At 31.8% G+C, this 18,974-nt stretch overlaps 1 protein-coding gene across 1 annotated transcript in view; it reads right to left on the minus strand.

Moving 5' to 3' along the window:
- The window catches only part of LOC145254523 (solute carrier family 23 member 2-like), a 66,667-nt gene that overhangs the window by 11,050 nt on the left and 36,643 nt on the right, over positions 1-18,974 (minus strand). Inside the window, exon 7 of the mRNA XM_080113049.1 lies at positions 15,005-15,258. Within this exon, the coding sequence (XP_079969175.1) occupies positions 15,005-15,258 (254 nt within the window). The remainder of the gene's footprint in view (positions 1-15,004; positions 15,259-18,974) is intronic.

An 18,974-nucleotide genomic window follows, 5' to 3' on the forward strand; every position in this document is an offset into this window, starting at 1 on the left:
TTTCTAAAAGGGAGTGACTCGTGGAAAATGTGCATGGCCAGACATGGCAACATTACTAGTCCGTGCATGAGCAAATGGTGGCTGTGTAAATATACAGGCTGTCCAAAAAGTTACTGAAGGATTTTGAACTTAAACGGATTCTTTATTTTTTATATATTTTTGTCATTTCAATACAATCTGACTAAAACATTGGGAAATGTTCCTTTTTAATGCAACATACAAATAATCTTTATTAACAAAAAATAATGATATTGCCCATTTTCATCTTTGCATATTTGTGCTCTTTCCAAAACATTATTCATGACAGATTGCAGAATCTCTGGATGGCGATTTAATTCTTTTATTTCGTTCCGCGATTTGACAGACCTCGAAACATTGAATCCAAATCCCTGCAAGAATTGAAGGAAAATATCAGGAACAAAATAAGGGAGTAAAATCGCAATCCAGAGATTCTGCAATCTTTTATGAATAAGTTTTAGAAAGAGCACAAATATGCGAAGCTGAAAATGGGTAACATTTAAACCACATTATTTCTCATAACTGAAGATTGTGTGAATTTTATATTTTGTTTTTTAATTTTCCAATGTCTGACACACATTTTGTTTAAATTACAAATAAATATTATAAAAAATAAAGAATCTGTTTATGTTCAAATCGTTTTAGTGACTTTTAGGTTGGTTGGTTGTTTTTGTTTTACGGCATATCAACCCTTTTCGGGTTATTTAATGCCGAATCCAAAGATTTTGAAGAAATTTTTTTTTAATAGAATATATTTGCTGTTTTCACGTCGGTTTCTATTTAACCCATAGTTTGGACCCTAACAGGTACTACCACTCCGGGTCAGAGTGGACCTGTGAGCAATGGTAATTAAAGGATGGCTCCATACTCCCCAAAGCCCACAAGCTCGGGCCTCACCACTGGAAATAGTTTAAGGTCATATCCATGACCCCCATTGAGGGACTTTTACTCTCTCCAGGGGGGGGCAGTTGGCGTATTCAAAATCCCCACCGACATGGCCGACTTTTTGGACACCCTGTATAAGATACTCATCGGTGTAAGTAATTTCCTAGCACGATAGATGGAGCCCATCTACTTTGCAGCAGCCTTGGTAATGTCCTCATTGTTTGTTTTGATTCATATTGTCGATGGGTTTTAAGCACATGGACAGTAAAATCATACGAACTGATACTATCACTATTCATATTATCAAAACACAAAACGGGGATTGATTTTAAGTGTCTGATGTTTTCTAAATTGATAATTCGTCTGATTTATATTATTCGGACTATTGTCTGCAATGACCCGTTCCGTAAGGGTTAAAGTACTTGGTAAATTCAGTTGTAAGTGAAACGTTTTTTTTTGGGGGGGGCGGTTCAATTCTTAATGCGGGTGATGCTCAAAATACAATTGCAAATTATTTAGGACTTTACCCGGTCATGGCTGATAGTACGAGAACATGCTACCTATGCACATGTAGATTAAATAAAAGGTTTCGTTTGAAATTCCGTGCAGATTCCTGAATTCGACAAAAAGATATCTGAGCTTGATAAGATACACCTGAAGAAGATCGGAGGCTACATCGGCCGAAACGTTGCGAAAATAGCAGTGAAAATGAGAACAGTATCCCGGTGAATCTAAATAATACCAGAGGATTGGTTTGACGAGCTAAATCTTAATTGTTTCGTAGTTGTAGAAGATCTCTATCAAAATATTATCCCGCAGAAACCAAAGGAGAACAATAGTTCGAATTATCCAAATAATATCTATCGTCTTTGACATTTCTGAATTTTTCAGATGACGATTTTTTATTCGTATTATTTGGATTCATCGGACTACTGTTCTCATTTTGAGTGTGATTTTGACAACGTTTCGGTCGATGTAACCTACTACCTTCTTCAGGTGTATCTTGTCGAACTCGGGAATGTTTTTGTCGAACTTGGGAATTTGAGGAATATCGGGTATCAATGGTGAGAATAAAAAATACATCAATCACGCCATCTTGGACACTGCGTTTGTGTAAAATTAAGCTCTCTTAATTTATTTAACCAAAAGAATGTGTTTGATGTTTAGCCTTTTTTTTTTTTTTAATAATATCCTTTTATATAACAGAGCTAAAGTATACTCATGTTCAAAAAAAAAAAAAACCCCAAAAAAAACAACCACAAGACATACAAATAAAGACAAACAAAACCATTCGTATTATTTGGATGTAAGGGGCTACTATTTGTGCCCATGTCTACAGGTACAGTATTTAGGGAGTTTACCTCATATTTATTTAAATTTCAACATATTAGTACAGTTAGGGAAGCAGGAAAAAGGGAGGAGGATTCCAAAGTAGAACAGTCCGAGGGAAGAAACTATTAGAGTAGAAGACTTCCTGGCATGTAGGGACCTTAGAAGTGATGGGGTGGGATTTTGCTGCTTGTTAGTTTAGGTGGAGGGTATTTACACAATGGGGGAACAAATTCTAGAAATTAAGAAGATCGGAGGCTACATCAATCGAAACATTGTGAAAATAACACTGAAAATGAGGACAGTAGTCCGGTGAATATAATTAATATCAGAGGATTGGTTTGACGAGCTAAATCTTAATTGTTTCGTTTTGAGCAGTTATTTTTGTAGAAGATATATATCAAAATATTATCCCGCCGAAAACAAATGAGAACAGTAGTTATCCAAATAATAAACGATATATATATATATATATATATATATATATATATATATATATATATATATCATTATATATATATATATATGTATATATATATATCGTTTTTTTTATTATTATTATTTTATTGTTTATTGATTTGTTTAAACCAATTGTAGAAATCTTTGTAAATATATTCATTTCCATCCCATCCCCAAAATAGCAAATCGAAAATCGAAAAAAAAAAATGAAAAGATTATCTCCTCCGCAATATTTTTACGTCCTGAATCCCACTTTGTATGAATTGACCAACCAGATTAAAATAAGGCTGTCTATGGGAGGTAACTCTGACTTGAGTAAATTAATAAATTTCGAGTTATTTCTCTTAGATACGTATGGGACAAACTGGATTCGAAGTAGGCACACTCAAGTTGTCAATCCGTGTTATTAACCACTAAGCGATTGTCCTCTCCCTGTTGCTGTTGTTGCGTTTATTAATATATATATATATATAAATCGATAAATAAATCAATAAATAAATCAATAAATAAATAATAATAATAATAATAATAATAATAATAATAATAATAATAATAATAATAATAATAATAATTGCTATGTCACTTGCATCGGTGGAAGTTACTCCCCTTTGTTCAATGTTTAAAATGTAAACTCTCGGGCATGAACGTGAATAACGAGACTCGGCGGTCGGACATTTTACGTCTCAACGATGATTTGTCTTGAACGCAACAAAACATGGTGTCAGAACAAGGGGTTTACAAACAAATGTGAGCAAAATACGGAAAAGGATTTATACTAAATACTGAGCCTACGAGCCGTTAAAAAAAAAAAGTTAAATTCCATAAGAACCTCCAGTATGAATAACCACGTGACCCCACCAAAACGCTTTCCATTCGACCAACCGGAGTTATGGGAAAAAATGGACACGATGATTCAACCGTTACCGGACAGTGTCCAGCCTTAACGAAAAAAACAAGTCCTTCTCAGGTGGACACCTTAATATATTGTATGGATGATAAAGTCAAAGACATTTTCGCCGCATTCAAACTTATACTCGAGGAAGCCCAAAACTTCGATATAATGATCATTTCAAAGGCAACACGAACATAATTTACGAACGGGCCGGATTCAACCGAATGTGTCAAGAAGGTGAGTTCATTGATTCATTCATCACGAATCTCCACACACTAGCTAAAAACTGCCATTTCCGAGACCTGCACGAGGAATTAATTCGTGACAGAAGAATAGTTGGGTGCACAGATCCTAAGCTATCACTGAGTATGCAAATGATTCCAAACCTCACCTTGGACGGGGCCATCAGACGCGCACGACAGAGTGAGACAATAAAATCCCAACAGCATCTCCTGCGGTTTCCAGAACACATCGTTGGTGAAAATCCAGCGGACAATAATATTGCAGTCCACTACGCTAGTGACAACAGAATTCGCAAACTAGGTCAGGGTAAACACAGGACAAGACCCGGACGAGAATTTCACTATGAGAATCGACAAAAAAAAAATGAGCGCACGCAGCAACATAGATCGGAGGTTTAGTGCCACCGCTGTGCCCTGTGGTAACAAAACCTAACATTAGAGACGTGTGTACCCCGCCATTTCAATCACCTGCCACAATTATGATAGGATTAGCCACTATGCTCAGTGCTGCCGCACGAGAAGGCTGCATGAAATTAACCCTAGCTCGGATGACTGTGAAAGCGATCAGAGTGCGTACCTTGGTGTTGGCGAACCGATATCGTCATCAATGGAGTGCCACTGAAATTCAAGATGGACTCTGGGGCAGATGTGGCCGCGATTCCAGAACACAAATTAAGGAGAGACCTACCAGATCTCTTGGATACCCACAAAATCCTTCATGGTCTAAGATGTATTCCACTCAAAGTGATCCAAAATGTATTCCACTCAAAGTGACTGGAATGTTCACTGCAACTGTCTCGCATTATAGAACAGCGGATATTTATTATCCTCAATCTCGAGGAGCCGCTGTTAGGAAGGCCAGCCATCGAAACACTTGAGCTCGTAACTGTGTACCCTCACCTCTCAAGAATATACAACAACCAGATCTGGACGTCAGTCAAGACCACCTATCAAGCTAGACTTATGATAAAAATTATTAAAAATAAAAAAAATAAAAAAATTAATAGATGTATCCAAGAAAAAGAATAAAAAAAGAGAGAATATAAAGCTTGAATATTGAAGGACATCAAACATTATTAAATAAAATAAAAAAACCGAAAAAAGCAGATGTTATGTCAATTGCATCGGTTGGAGCCCCCCTCCCTTTTCAATGTTTAAAATGTAACCTCTTCGATATGAACGGGAATAAACGAGACTCGGGCGGTCAGCCATTTTGTGTCTCAACGATGATTTGTCTTGTCCTGTTGTTTATGATAGGAACGTAACAAAACAATAATAAAGGCTAACGTACACTAGCAGTGTCACAAACCGACCTTAAGAATACGTGAAAAAAAATGAATAATTCGACCTCCTATCTTTACAAGCTTATAACTACTTGAAAAATGTAATTCAACCCCTATTATTTTTTTCAATTAAAGGAGCAAAGACCAAATTATTCAAAAAAATATATAGCAGGTTTAATAGCAAATTATGCAATGTTTGTTTATTTAAATCGGTTTTCTTTAAAAAAATTTGAAGAAAATCAACGTAATTTTACTTACTTCGATTATAAAAAATCAATATAAATTCTAAAAAATCACTTACCTATAAAAATAATGCTCAATGTGTACTTCCATTCTTCCTTGTTAAGAATTTATCCATATTTATATTTTACATTCCATTTATTTTTTAAATGAAAGAATTTTTTTAAACGACTATTTGAAAAAAGCGCCATTACATAAGCATTTTCACGTTTTTATCGAAAAACCGGAAGTACTGGTTTGTTCTTGTTTAGAACTACGGAAGGACAGAAGGAAGCAAAAATCACACCTTCGCATTAGCCGTGTAGCCTTGTGCGTGAAGAAATATGTGTTCCCATAGTTGGAAACTAGTCAAATTTTAGCTGACAATAATATTGCAGTCCACTACGTTAGTGACAACAGAATTCGCAAACTAGGTCAGGCTAAACACATGACAAGTTTTTGCCTTTAAGAAAAAACAGTCGAGGATTTTTTTCTTTTCTCAAAGAAATACATAAATTTGGATTTAATATATTTAAATTCTTCTTTATCGAGTGAATTTTTTTTAATATCTAAAAAAAGAAAACATTGAATGAAATATTAAAAATTGTCGTCAGCGTCCAATACTTACTGGACAATATAAGCAGAACATAGGCGTCCAATAAAAAAAAAATCAACGTGGTTTATAAAAGAAAAAAGGTTTTAGACTTTGGACATTACAGGTAAATTTCCAAAAACCACATCTTTTTTTGTTCGTTTTAATTTACAATACATTATTTATTAATCATTTATCTTCAATTTGTGATATATAAAACTTTGGTGATAAAATTAATTAAAATTTTAATAGACATTTCAAAATGGGGGGGATGAATTTAAAAAAATGTTTTTCTAATATATTATATTCGGTTTATTGGAAGGAGCATAAAATTTCACATTGACCCTGAAAATATCGTAAAACTTTAACCAATAGAAGAATTTTGATAGATTTTTAAATTTAAAAAATTGAAAAAATATGAACTCGTAAAATTCAATTGATTTCATTACGTAAAAAAAAAAATGGTTGCATGAAGGCGCGCCGGCACTTTGTAAACACTGTTTTTTTTTAATAAAAAATAATATTTCTATTTTTTTTAAACAACTTTAATAGTTTATTTTGGAATTCTATTCCATAAAGAAAATAAACAACCCACTTTTAAAAGAGAAATTACGAGGGTTTTTTTTTATTCGCAGTTTCGTGTAACGGGTGTCAAAAATTCCCAAAAAATTCTTATACACCTAAACGTACACCTCTAGCGAAATACGCATCGGCTCCGATGTTGCATGCAGTTCGTTCGAGGGAGCGTTTATTATTCCGAAAAGAAGTTTGACATGTGTGGCCTTGTTTTTATTATTATTATTATTATTATTATTATTATTATTATTATTATTATTATTATTATTATTATTTTGCCTTTGCGCTTTTCGGATTATTTTGTTATATTTTTTTGGGGGGATAGATATTTTTTAACCTTGATTTTTTTGTATGTATTTTTACGGATATATTTAGTTTGGCCGTGTTTTGTGGAGGGGGATATTATTTTAGTCGGAGATTATAGTTATAGGTAATTATTCATAGGAAAATTGGTGCAAGTCTAAATTAGCACTTGTGGCGATAAACAAAAAACTTTATGAGTACCTTTTCTTTCGGAATATTTTATTTATTATTTATTTTATTTTATTTTTTAGCCGGATTTAACAAACAAGCAAAATAAAAACAAAAAAAAATGTTGGTGCTTATGCGCTTACGTACCGTGATCTTATTTTTGTGGTTTAAGTACCTCCATAATGTTTGAAGTGTTTCTAATGTTTTTAAATGTTTGGAACTTGTGCCCATACACACACACACACACACACACCCTGCATCATTAAATCCGGTTAAAAAAAAAAACAATAACAAAATAATCCGAGAATCGCAAAGTTCAAACCAAATTAAAAGTTTTAGCCACCCCCACCCTCAAAAAAAAGCATGGTAAAACAAAAAATATCCATCCAAACGAAAAAACAAGTCCCAAAAAAAGTATCCATCCTAAAAACAAAAAAAAAACACGCCCCCCTCCAAAAAATATCTTAAAAAAAACATAACAAAAAAAACATAACAAAAAAAATATAACAAAAAAAACATAACAAAAAAACATAAAAACAACAACAAAAAAGGGGCAAACGCCAAAATTTCTTTCCTTTTTGGAATAATGGATGCTCCCTCGAACGAACTGCATACAACATCGGAGCCGATGCGTGTTTTGCTATAGCGGCCTCACTCGTGTACATCCACAATAATAATAATAATAATAATAATAATAATAATAATAATAATAATAATAGAATGGTAAGCGGCTGTTGCGATGATGCAAATTCATTTTCAAATGCTATCCAAGGAGGTGGAGAGAGCTGGACGTCTGGGGAGACTTGTTATCACTCAGCTTCGAGAGATTACCACAGGTTTCCAATCAGATTGCTTGTTGACTTGTGTGAAAGCTCCATGAGTGCCAATAATAATAATAATAGTAATAATAATAATAATAATAATAATAATAATAATAATAATAATAATAATAGTAATAATAATAGTAAAATTAGTAATAATAATAATAATAATCGTAATAATAGTAATAATAGTAATAATAATAATAATAGTAATAATAATAGTAATAATAATAATAGTAATAATAATAGTAATAATAATAGTAATAATAATAATAATAGTAATAATAGTAATAATAGTAATAATAATAATAGTAATAATAATAATAGTAATAATAGTAATAATAATAGTAATAATAATAATAGTAATAATAATAGTAATAATAGTAATAATAATAGTAATAATAATAGTAATAATAATAATAGTAATAATAATAGTAATAATAATAATAGTAATAATAATAATAGTAATAATAATAGTAATAATAATAGTAATAATAATAATAGTAATAATAATAGTAATAATAATAGTAATAATAATAATAGTAATAATAATAATAGTAATAATAGTAATAATAATAATAGTAATAATAATAATAGTAATAATAATAGTAATAATAGTAATAATAGTAATAATAATAATAGTAATAATAATAATAGTAATAATAGTAATAATAATAATAGTAATAATAATAATAGTAATAATAATAGTAATAATAGTAATAATAATAATAATAATAGTAATAATAATAATAATAATAATAATAATAATAATAGTAATAATAATAGTAATAATAATAGTAATAATAATAATAATAGTAATAATAGTAATAATAGTAATAATAATAATAGTAATAATAATAATAGTAATAATAATAGTAATAATAGTAATAATAATAGTAATAATAATAATAGTAATAATAATAATAGTAATAATAATAGTAATAGTAATAATAGTAATAATAATAGTAGTAATAATAGTAATAATAATAATAGTAATAATAATAGTAATAATAATAGTAATAATAATAATAGTAATAATAGTAATAATAATAGTAATAATAGTAATAATAATATACGATAATTTTGTGACTCTGAAACCAATGCGACTTCGAGGAATTTTAAGAAAAGAAACGTCAGTGCGACTACGGTTTATAAAAAATAAATGTTAACTTTAAAAACGAAAAGCGAAAAAATTACAAACTGCAACTACTTTTTTTATTAACTAACTTTATAACATTAAAAACAAAAAATACAGTCTTTTACATCAAAAAAGGGATAAAAATACAACGATAGCTGTAGAGCAATTGGGATTTTTTTTTTAATTTAAATAAAGCTGAAGGCATTAAAAAGAAAATTACGACAACATTTTGACGCAACAATGTTTGTAACATTAATAACACAAAAGATGTAAATTTTGAAAATACAAAAAAAGAAGCTGCAGGGGCGTGCAATAAGTAATGCCCCTGACCCACTTTCCGTTGTTTGATCTAGCTGAAATTTTGCATGTGCAATGATTTATATCTCTACGGGTGATGTCGCAAATTACAGCTTGGAAAGAATCCTGTTTTCTGTTTTACAGGTGTTTGAACTGAGTCAGGTGTGAAATGGAGCCTGTTGAATGTCGAGCAGTGATCCGGTTTTTATATTTGAAAGGACGCACACCATACGAGACTTTTGATGAAATGAAAGAAACTTATGGTGATAATGCCCCATCATATGACCTTGTAAAAGGCTGGCATCGTGAATTCAAACATGGCCGGAAGTCTGTGGAAACAGCTCCAAGACCTGGTCGCCCCTCTTCTGCCATTGATGAGGCATCTCTCCGTCAAGTTGATGCTGCCATTTTGGAAGATTGGCGCATTACTATTCGCCAAAAAGCCCAAGATGTCAAGATTAGTACAGAATCTGTGGAAATTATCATTCATGACCATTTGCATATGTATAAGGTGTGAAACCTGGGTCTATCACTATGATCCAGAGATCAAAGCCCAGTCAATACAGTTGAAGCACTTGGACTCACCACCTCCAAAGAAGGCAAGGGTGCAGCCCTCCGCTGGCAAGGTCATGCTCAAAGTCTTCTGGGAACAGGACAGTGTAGTGATGACAGATTTCCACGATTACAGGAGCCTATTATGCTTCACTTTTGAGGAAATTAAGGGAAGCTATCAAAATCAAGAGGCGGGGCAAGATCAGCAAAAGTACCCTCTTCCTGCAGGACAACACTCCGGTCCACAACTCGCATGTCGCCAGATCAGGAGCACGGGTGTTATGAAAACCTTCCCCATCCTCCCTACTCTCCTGACCTTGCACTCTCTGACCTTCACCTCTTTCCAGCCATGAAGTTGTTTTTGAAAGGAAAACGTTTCCCAGATGATGCAGCCTTGATTCTGAAGTCATGTCGTGTTTGGAGAACCAACCTGGGGTGTTCTACAAAAACGGTCTCCAGAGCTGCATCAAACGATGAGAGAAATGCATAACTCTGGGTGGTTCCTATGTAGAGAAAGACTAATAACTGTGCCAAGTTTCATTGCTCTACTGCTATGGGAAGTGGGTCAGGGGCATTACTTATTGCACCCCCCTGGTATTTCTTTTTATTAGGACATTTTATTTCTTATATTTTGTAACGTTTTCAGTCTGTGCTTTTTTTTAGGTTAAAAATATTTGTTTCCAATTCCTCTGCAATTATTGTCGTATTTTTTTCTTTTATTGGGGGGGGGTATTAAGAACTACACGTTTGTGACATTTTCGGACCGGGATCAAAGTGTAGTATCTGTTCTGCAGATGCTGCACTTAAGATAATTTGTGCCAATCAATGGAGGGGAAACATACTGGGACAATTATCATTTTTGGTCACAACCAGAGTGCCCCCTTTTTACCCTACTTTTAGGGGAGCTGGTTTCCTCCCACATTAAAAAACGGCCTTGTGCCTTATTTGCTTTGGTGGGAAAGCAAATAAATACAATAAAAGAAAAAGTAACTGGCGAAGTTTACTTTTTATTTTATTTGTGTTTATCATCTGACATTTGTCTTGCTCTCACATATTTAAGTATAAACTTATAAACAGTTTTTACTAAAATGTCTCCCTAAGATCGGCTCTTCAAAAATCTTTCCAAAAACTTTTATCTCGAATTGAAACTCCTAAACAGGAGCGTCCAAATTTCCCTCCGTTTTGTTATATTTTCATTTCATTTAAGGTTAACACACACACACACACACACACACACACACACACACACATATATATATATATATATATATATATATATATATATATATATATATATATATATATATATATATATATATATATATATATATACGAGAGTAATTGCAGTTCTTTTTCTTACAATTCCTCAAAACTGCATTGGTTTCAACATCTCAGAATCCTCGTTTACAAAAAAGAATGAAACTCTTAGTAAACCTAGGTTATCTCCCTTGAATGAATATTGAACGGGATATCAAAATAGGAGGCATTATTTTTAGAAGAGCACCTCACCTCGTATATATATATATATATATATATATATATATATATATATATATATATATATATATATATATATATATACGAGGTGAGGTGCTCATCCACATACAGTACTATTTCACAACTCATCAGTGAGTGCGGCTAGACAGGCAACCGTCTCAAGCCAGGATCGAAACCCGATCGCCAAATTACAGTCAAGGCGTCTCACCATTACGCTATACGGCTGCTGCTGTGTGGGTAATGAATAAACGATGTTTTGATATCGTCCAAATGCCTCTCCGCTCGATTTGTTTAGACTTAATACGCTAATGGCAGTTTATATATATATATATATATATATATATATATATATATATATATATATATATATATATATATATATATATATATATGTATATATATATATATATATATATATATATAAATGCAATAGTGCTAAATTTATAAATTCTTGAATTTTACGTTCGAGTTTGCTAAATCCGCCATCAGCAAAAATAAATAAATAACAACTATGTAATCTGAACTAACTACATACAATGCATGAAATAAGTTCGTGGTATTATCTTTATTTATACAAGCTAAGACCATGCAAAAATATAACAGTTCAATTATTTTTAATCTTACAAAATCCCATGTAAAACGAAAACAAATTAAAAATGAGGCTTAAAATAAAATTAATATAGATGGTTTAGATCCAAGGGAAATAACCCGAGGAGGAATATATTTATTTCGACCAGAGTTATTTCCCATATTAATTCAGACATGTCTTTAACAAAAATCTTTTTAAAAAAAGATTCAGTAGACATTTAGCGGTGGTCGTAACAGCATAAACGTTAGGTTTTACCCTGTTCTTTTCCTTCCTATCGGTTCGGGTTCGAGCCTGCCTTCCTACAACCACTTATACATATATATATATGTATAAGGAATGAAAAAATACCAGCGGTGGTTGACGTTATGTTTTAAGAAAAATAGAAAAACCGAATGAAATTATTAAAAAATCAACGTTTCGTCCTTATTTCAGAGGACATCTTCAGGATAATTGAAATAAAAATGTAAGAAAAGAAAAAGTCATAGATCGTGCGAAAAAGACAGTTTTTGAATCCTACCCATGTCGGGAACGACAAATATGTGTGCGTATGGGAAGGTTGGGTTGTTCGATGTCTATATATACACTTTTAAAAAAGCATTAAAATAAATATGTACATTTTTTTTTTTTTTTTAGCCGTTTTTCCTTGAATGTTTCAGGAAAATGAGTAGTTTTGCAGAAAAATGTACATATTTATTTTAATACATTTTTAAAAGTGTATATATAGACATCGAACTATTTCAAAAAACTGATTACATATAATGATAGATATATCGAGCGACAGGAATGGGTATGTTTGATCTGGCAGAACAGTGGTTCATTAAAATTGTGGGGGGGGTCTGCGTTCGCGCCTGGTCCACAAAGTATGGAAATAAAAAAAATTTAAATTAAAAAAAAACGTTTACAAGTGTTTTTGATATAGATGTGCATAATAATACTTTGATAAGTGTGTTTTAACTTAAATAGGGATGGTATAATAACATTGTGGGGTCTGCGTTCGCGCCTGGCCTCCATAGAATGGAAATAGGCACAAACTTTAATAAAGACTTTTCATATCTATCTGCGTAAGTATACTTTGGTAATTATGTTTCAGTTTGAAGAAATATGGTATAATAAAATTATGGGGTGCTCGTTCTCGTCTGACCTCCATAAAATGGAAATATGTCACAAAGTTTAACAAGGTTTATAATATAGATCCACAGAATATTGTGATAAGTGTTTCAGTGTAAACAGGTATTGTATAATAAATTATGGGGTTTATCTATTTTATTTTTACTTTCATCATATTTTCTTTTGGTTTAGATACCCTCAAATTCGAAGCTATCTCATTACAACCCTTCCTTTTCATAACCTATCATACTTTCATAAATCAGAGTCTATTTTCTGTAAGCTGTTTTTGAACCCAGTCAACGATGGGTACTTTTGCTAGTATATATATATATATATATATATATATATATTAACAACATGGCTGCCCACATTGCCAATTTAGAAAAATCCGTGTTGAAAACACAAAAATCATTCATGTGGATTCAGACGTTCAAAGATTAAAAATACTGGAAGCACTATATATGATAACTAATCAGCCAAAATTTACGATATAAATTTTGAAAATAATAAAATATTTTTAAATGCCTGGGTACGTAACCATCCAATATGTATTTACATATATATATATATATATATATATATATATATATATATATGTATGTATGTATGTATGTGTATATGCACACATAGTTACATGTGTATATCTATGCATATGTTGTAATGTAATGTTATAAATTATTTAAAAAAAAGAATATAAATTCTATACCATTTTGTAATCACTTTAAACCATTATACATTTTTAACCACGTTCTTAACACGTTAAAAACGTATTTTTTACACACGATACGCTTCACTAGTTCAAGAAATTTAAATGTAATTTTAATTAAAGCATCCAGATTTTAAACAAAATAGTAATCAAAAACTGCTTGAAGACAACTGATGAAACTTAGTTGAAAGTACTTGCAAACTATTAAAAGAAAAAACACAGATAGACAAAAACGACTATGGAACTTTCTTGCACATATTCGACCAAGAAATAAGAACGACGATTCGAAATATTGAAAAATTACAAAAAAAGCTCACTAATCAAGAATACACTGTGTACTGTCTGGGGTATTGTTGAGATATCGTGGGGATGGGCTACTCAAAACACTTTTTCTTGCCTGCATAGTGTATAAAACCAGCTTTGAAATCTGGTGAGCAATGTCCTTTTCTGCCCCCTGCTACATTTTCACTTAGTACGCTATCATTATTTTCATGGCAGATGCTCAAATGAGCTTGAGTCTATAACCAATGCCAATAATCTCTCTCTCTCTCTCTCTCTCTCTCTCTCTCTCTCTCTCTCTCTCTCTCTCTATCTCTCTCTCTTTCTCTTTCTCGCTTTCTCTCTCTTTTTCTTTCTTTCTCGTTCTCTCTCTCTTTCTCTCTCTCTCTCTCTCTCTCTCTCTCTCTCTCTCTCTCTCTCTCTCTCTCTGCCTTAACCTAACTAAAACTTCTATAAGCAAAATTCTTTTTGCTTGAAACTACTCGCCTGTGGAACCGACTAAAACAATGGTCATTTTCAAGTCCAGTAGAAAACTAATTTTTATTGAGCCACCCTTTCAACAATCAAATTCTGTCCACTTTCCACCATTATCAAAGTGTTGCCTCATCACTAGGGCTATGATAGATAACAGCATATTCTTATCATTGTTTTGGCTCTCGAGTATATATCCGACACAGTTAGACACAGTTAATCAACCGACGACCACATCATTCTATAAAAAAGCATATAAAATATCAACAGATACACACTCGAGGGTCAAAACAATTGAAAAGAATATTTTGTTGTCCTAGTCCTACTCATCATCCACCTGACCACTCGTTAAAACTTATCCTCAAGTGACCTTTGGGCCTTGATAAGTGGTGACTCTTTAGAAAGCAAAAACAAATATGGTACAAAAAGTCCCCAAATTTCTCCCCTGAACTTTTTCAATGTTAATACTCCTGGATTATAAGGCCATTACAAACCGGCCTACAATGATGCCATATACTTCCGGCTGTCAATGTCCAGGATATAGATATACAGTAACATGTAGACAGTGTTATAATAAGTACCTTTGTGATGCCTATAAGGGCAATGTGACTGCTATATGAAGTTGTGGCATTTGCTGCACCCATGAGGCCAGAGACGATTCCTGTGAAGCCCTCAGACATAATACCCCTGTTGATAGCATGGTTAGGAGGTCGACCTGTCTGACAGATATTGCCTGCAGCAAAGTAATCCCCAACAGATTCGATTATGGAGCAGATGACAGCGATTGTGAAGCCAATAAAAGTAGGAACGTGGAATTTAGGATAACCATATTGACCTGCAAATAATAAAACAATTTTAAGAATAATAGTAATAATAATAATTAGGGGGGCCTGTGGAAATTCCACAGCGGCATTTTTCATATGAAATATATTGTTGCTGGGCATTCTGTGAGCGTTCTGTTCAGCATGAAGGTAGACACAATCATATTATTCTAGCCCTTTTATTAAAACTGCATCGTCCCCTTACTAAAATAATAATTTGATATATTTCCTGGGCTGATTATTTCATTACAAACACACTGGTCAATTAACTCACATTTCATTATTTCTAATAAGTATTGAATATGTTACTATGTTCGACAATAATTTATCATAATTTTAACCCACATTATCGCCTCTCCCTTTACTGAAATAAAAAAATTGACATATTGTATGGGCTGATTATTTCATAAAAAAACACAACTATAAATATACTCACATTTAATCATTTTTCATAATTCTTGGATATGGTACTAATTTCAACAATAATTTTTTATCATTTAAACTTATCATATCGCACACCTGCTAAAATAATAACTTTGATATATTGTCTAGGCCGATTATTTCATTACAAACACACTAATAAATTAACTCACATTTCATCATTTTTTTAAATTCTAGTATAGGTTACTAATTTCGACAACAATTTTTTATAAGTTACACATACCTTATAGCTTCCACCCTTCCTAAAATAATAACTTTGATGTATTGTCTAGGCCGATTATTTCATTACAAACACACCAATAAATTAACTCGACAACAATTTTTTTTATAAGTTACACATACCTTATAGCTTCCACCCTTACTAAAATAATAACTTTGATATATTGTCTAGGCTGATTTTTTCATTACAACACACCAATCAATTAATTCACATCTCATAATTTTTCATAATTCTTGGATATGTTATTAATTTCGACAATCATTTTTTAGCATTTTAACCGACATCAGCGCCCCCTTTCTAAAATAATAACTTTGATATATTGTCAGGTCTAATTATTTCATTGCAAACACACTAATGCATTAAATCACATATTATCATTTTTCATAATTCTTGGATATGTTACTAATTTCGACAATCATTTTTTTTTATAATGTAAATCATCGCCCTCTCTTACTAACATAATAACTTTGATATATTGTCTGGGCTGATTATTTTATTAGAAACACACCAATCAACTCATATTTCATCAATTTTCGTAATTCTTGGATATGTTACGAATTTGACAATATTTTTTATAATCTAAACCACTCTTATCATCCTCTTTTACTAAAAAATAACTTTGGTATATTGTCTGGGCTGATTAGTTCATTAAAAAAAACACAACTATCTATTAACTCACGTTTCATCAATTTTTATAATTCTCGGATATGTTACTAATTTCAAGAATGGTTTTTTATATGTCTAACCCACATTATTAACCACCCTCTACTAAAATAATAACTTTTATATATTATCTGGGCAGATTATTTCATTTAAAACACACCAATCAATTAACTCACATTTCGTCATTTTCCATGATTCTTGGATATGTTACTAATGTCGAGAATCATTTTTCATCATTTTAACACACATCATCGCCTCCTTTACTAAAATAATCACTTTGATATATTGTGTGGGCTGGTTATTTCATTGTAAACACACTAATGCATTAAATCACATATCATTTTTCATAATTCTTCGATATGTTAATAATTTCAAGAATCATTTTTCATAATTTATACCATCCTTATCGCCCTCTCTTACTAACATAATAACTTTAATATATTGTCTCGTCTGATTATTTTATTATAAACACACCAATTAATTAACTCACATTTCATCATTTTTCGTAATTCTTGGAAATGTTACTGATTTCGACAATAATTTTTCATTATTTAAACACACCTTATCGCCCTCTCTTACAAACATAATAACTTTAATATGTTACTAATTTCGCTAATAATTTTTCATAAGTTTAACACACCTTACAGCCTCCCCTTTACTAAAATAATAACTTTGAAATATTGCCTGGGCTTATTATTTCATTACAAACACACTAAGCAATTAACTCACATTTCATCATTTTTCATAATTCTTGGATATGTTAATAATTTTGACAATAATTTTTTTATGATTAAAACCCCACATTCTGCCCCTCTCCTATTAATATAAGAACTTTGATATATTGTCTAGGCTTATCATTTCATTACAAACACATCAATCATAATTTTCATACCTTTCACCCACTATGTCGCTCCCACGTACTTAAATAATAACTTTGATATATTGCCTGGGCTGATTATTTCATTACAAACATTCTGCTAGTATATTTGTTTCACCTATCTCATTCAATCCCGGGTGACACTGGATATTCTGCTACTATATGTTTTCCCACTGCCTCATTCAATACTGGGCGACGCTTTCTGCTAGTATATATTTTCACTTATCTCATTCAAAACCGGGACTGACTTCATGTCAGCCACCCCACTATTAAAAATATACATGGAATAAAGTAATGTTTAAATCGTAAACTGTTTCAGCCATTTCTGGGACTGACTTTATATCCCCAACTCACTGCTAAAAATATACATGAAATACTGTAGAGTCAAATAGTAAACCGTTTCAGGCCTTTCCGGGACAGACTTCATATCCCTCACCTCGCTGTTATAAATATACATTAAATAAAGTAATGTTAAATGTGTAAACGGTTTCAGCCATTTCAGGGACTGATTTCATATCCCCCACACTACTTTTAAAAATATACATGAAATAAAGTAATGTTTAAATTGTAAACGGTTTAAGTCATTTCCGGAACTGACTTCATATCCCCCACCCACTGTTTAAAATATACTTGAAATAAAGTAATGTTTAAATCATAAACTCTTTCGGCAACTTTTCGAAATTAATACATAAAAATATTAACACAGTTAGGGATTAGACAACCATTGCTTCAACATGAATTTCTGAGGGTAGTATCAGTCTCAGCATTCCAGTGACGTAAATCCCACCCCCTTTTTGGTCTTGGTTAATGGAGGAGAAATCCTTCATTACTGATACAATTTTTATTTTTGTTACTGACCAGAGTGCCCCTTTTGGGTAGCTGGCTTTCCCCCATATTTTAACCGACCTTTCAGGCTATCTCATAATAAATCAGAAGAGACATTTTCAGTACATTTTATAATTAATCAGAAAGGACATTTCCAGGGCATTTTGTAATTAAATCAGAAATTACTTTTCTCGGTTACATTTTTAATATTAAAACTTTGTTACATTAAATATAGTACCTATTTACAATGCCTCCCCACAGGACAGATTTAGACAACAGGGTCGTTTTTTAATTTGGAAAAAAAGGAACAAAAATTGTCTTAGTCGTAAAGGATTTCTGCTCCAATGAGTATGAAGAAATTGAAATGTAGAGTCTGGAGAAAAGATACTACACTTTGATCTTGGCCAGAATGCTATAAAGAACAAATCATTTTTATCAGCTTCTCCTCAACAGCGACACCAATTTTGTTCTTTGTTTTAATGGAATTTCATAACAATTAAACAACTCGGATGTAAGCGTGACACACAAAAGAACACACACGCTATTGTATTGATATAATTAATAATAATAATAATAATAATAATAATAATAATAATAATAATAATAATAATAATAATAAAACGAAATTATATAGCAGAAACATGGACAGTATAATTAGTAAGATACTCTGGACCGTTTATAGGGTGGACAAAAGAAGAACTGAG

Source organism: Euprymna scolopes, chromosome 30 (assembly GCF_053919585.1).
Source record: "Euprymna scolopes isolate OS-2025 chromosome 30, ASM5391958v1, whole genome shotgun sequence".
NCBI lineage: Eukaryota > Metazoa > Mollusca > Cephalopoda > Sepiida > Sepiolidae > Euprymna > Euprymna scolopes.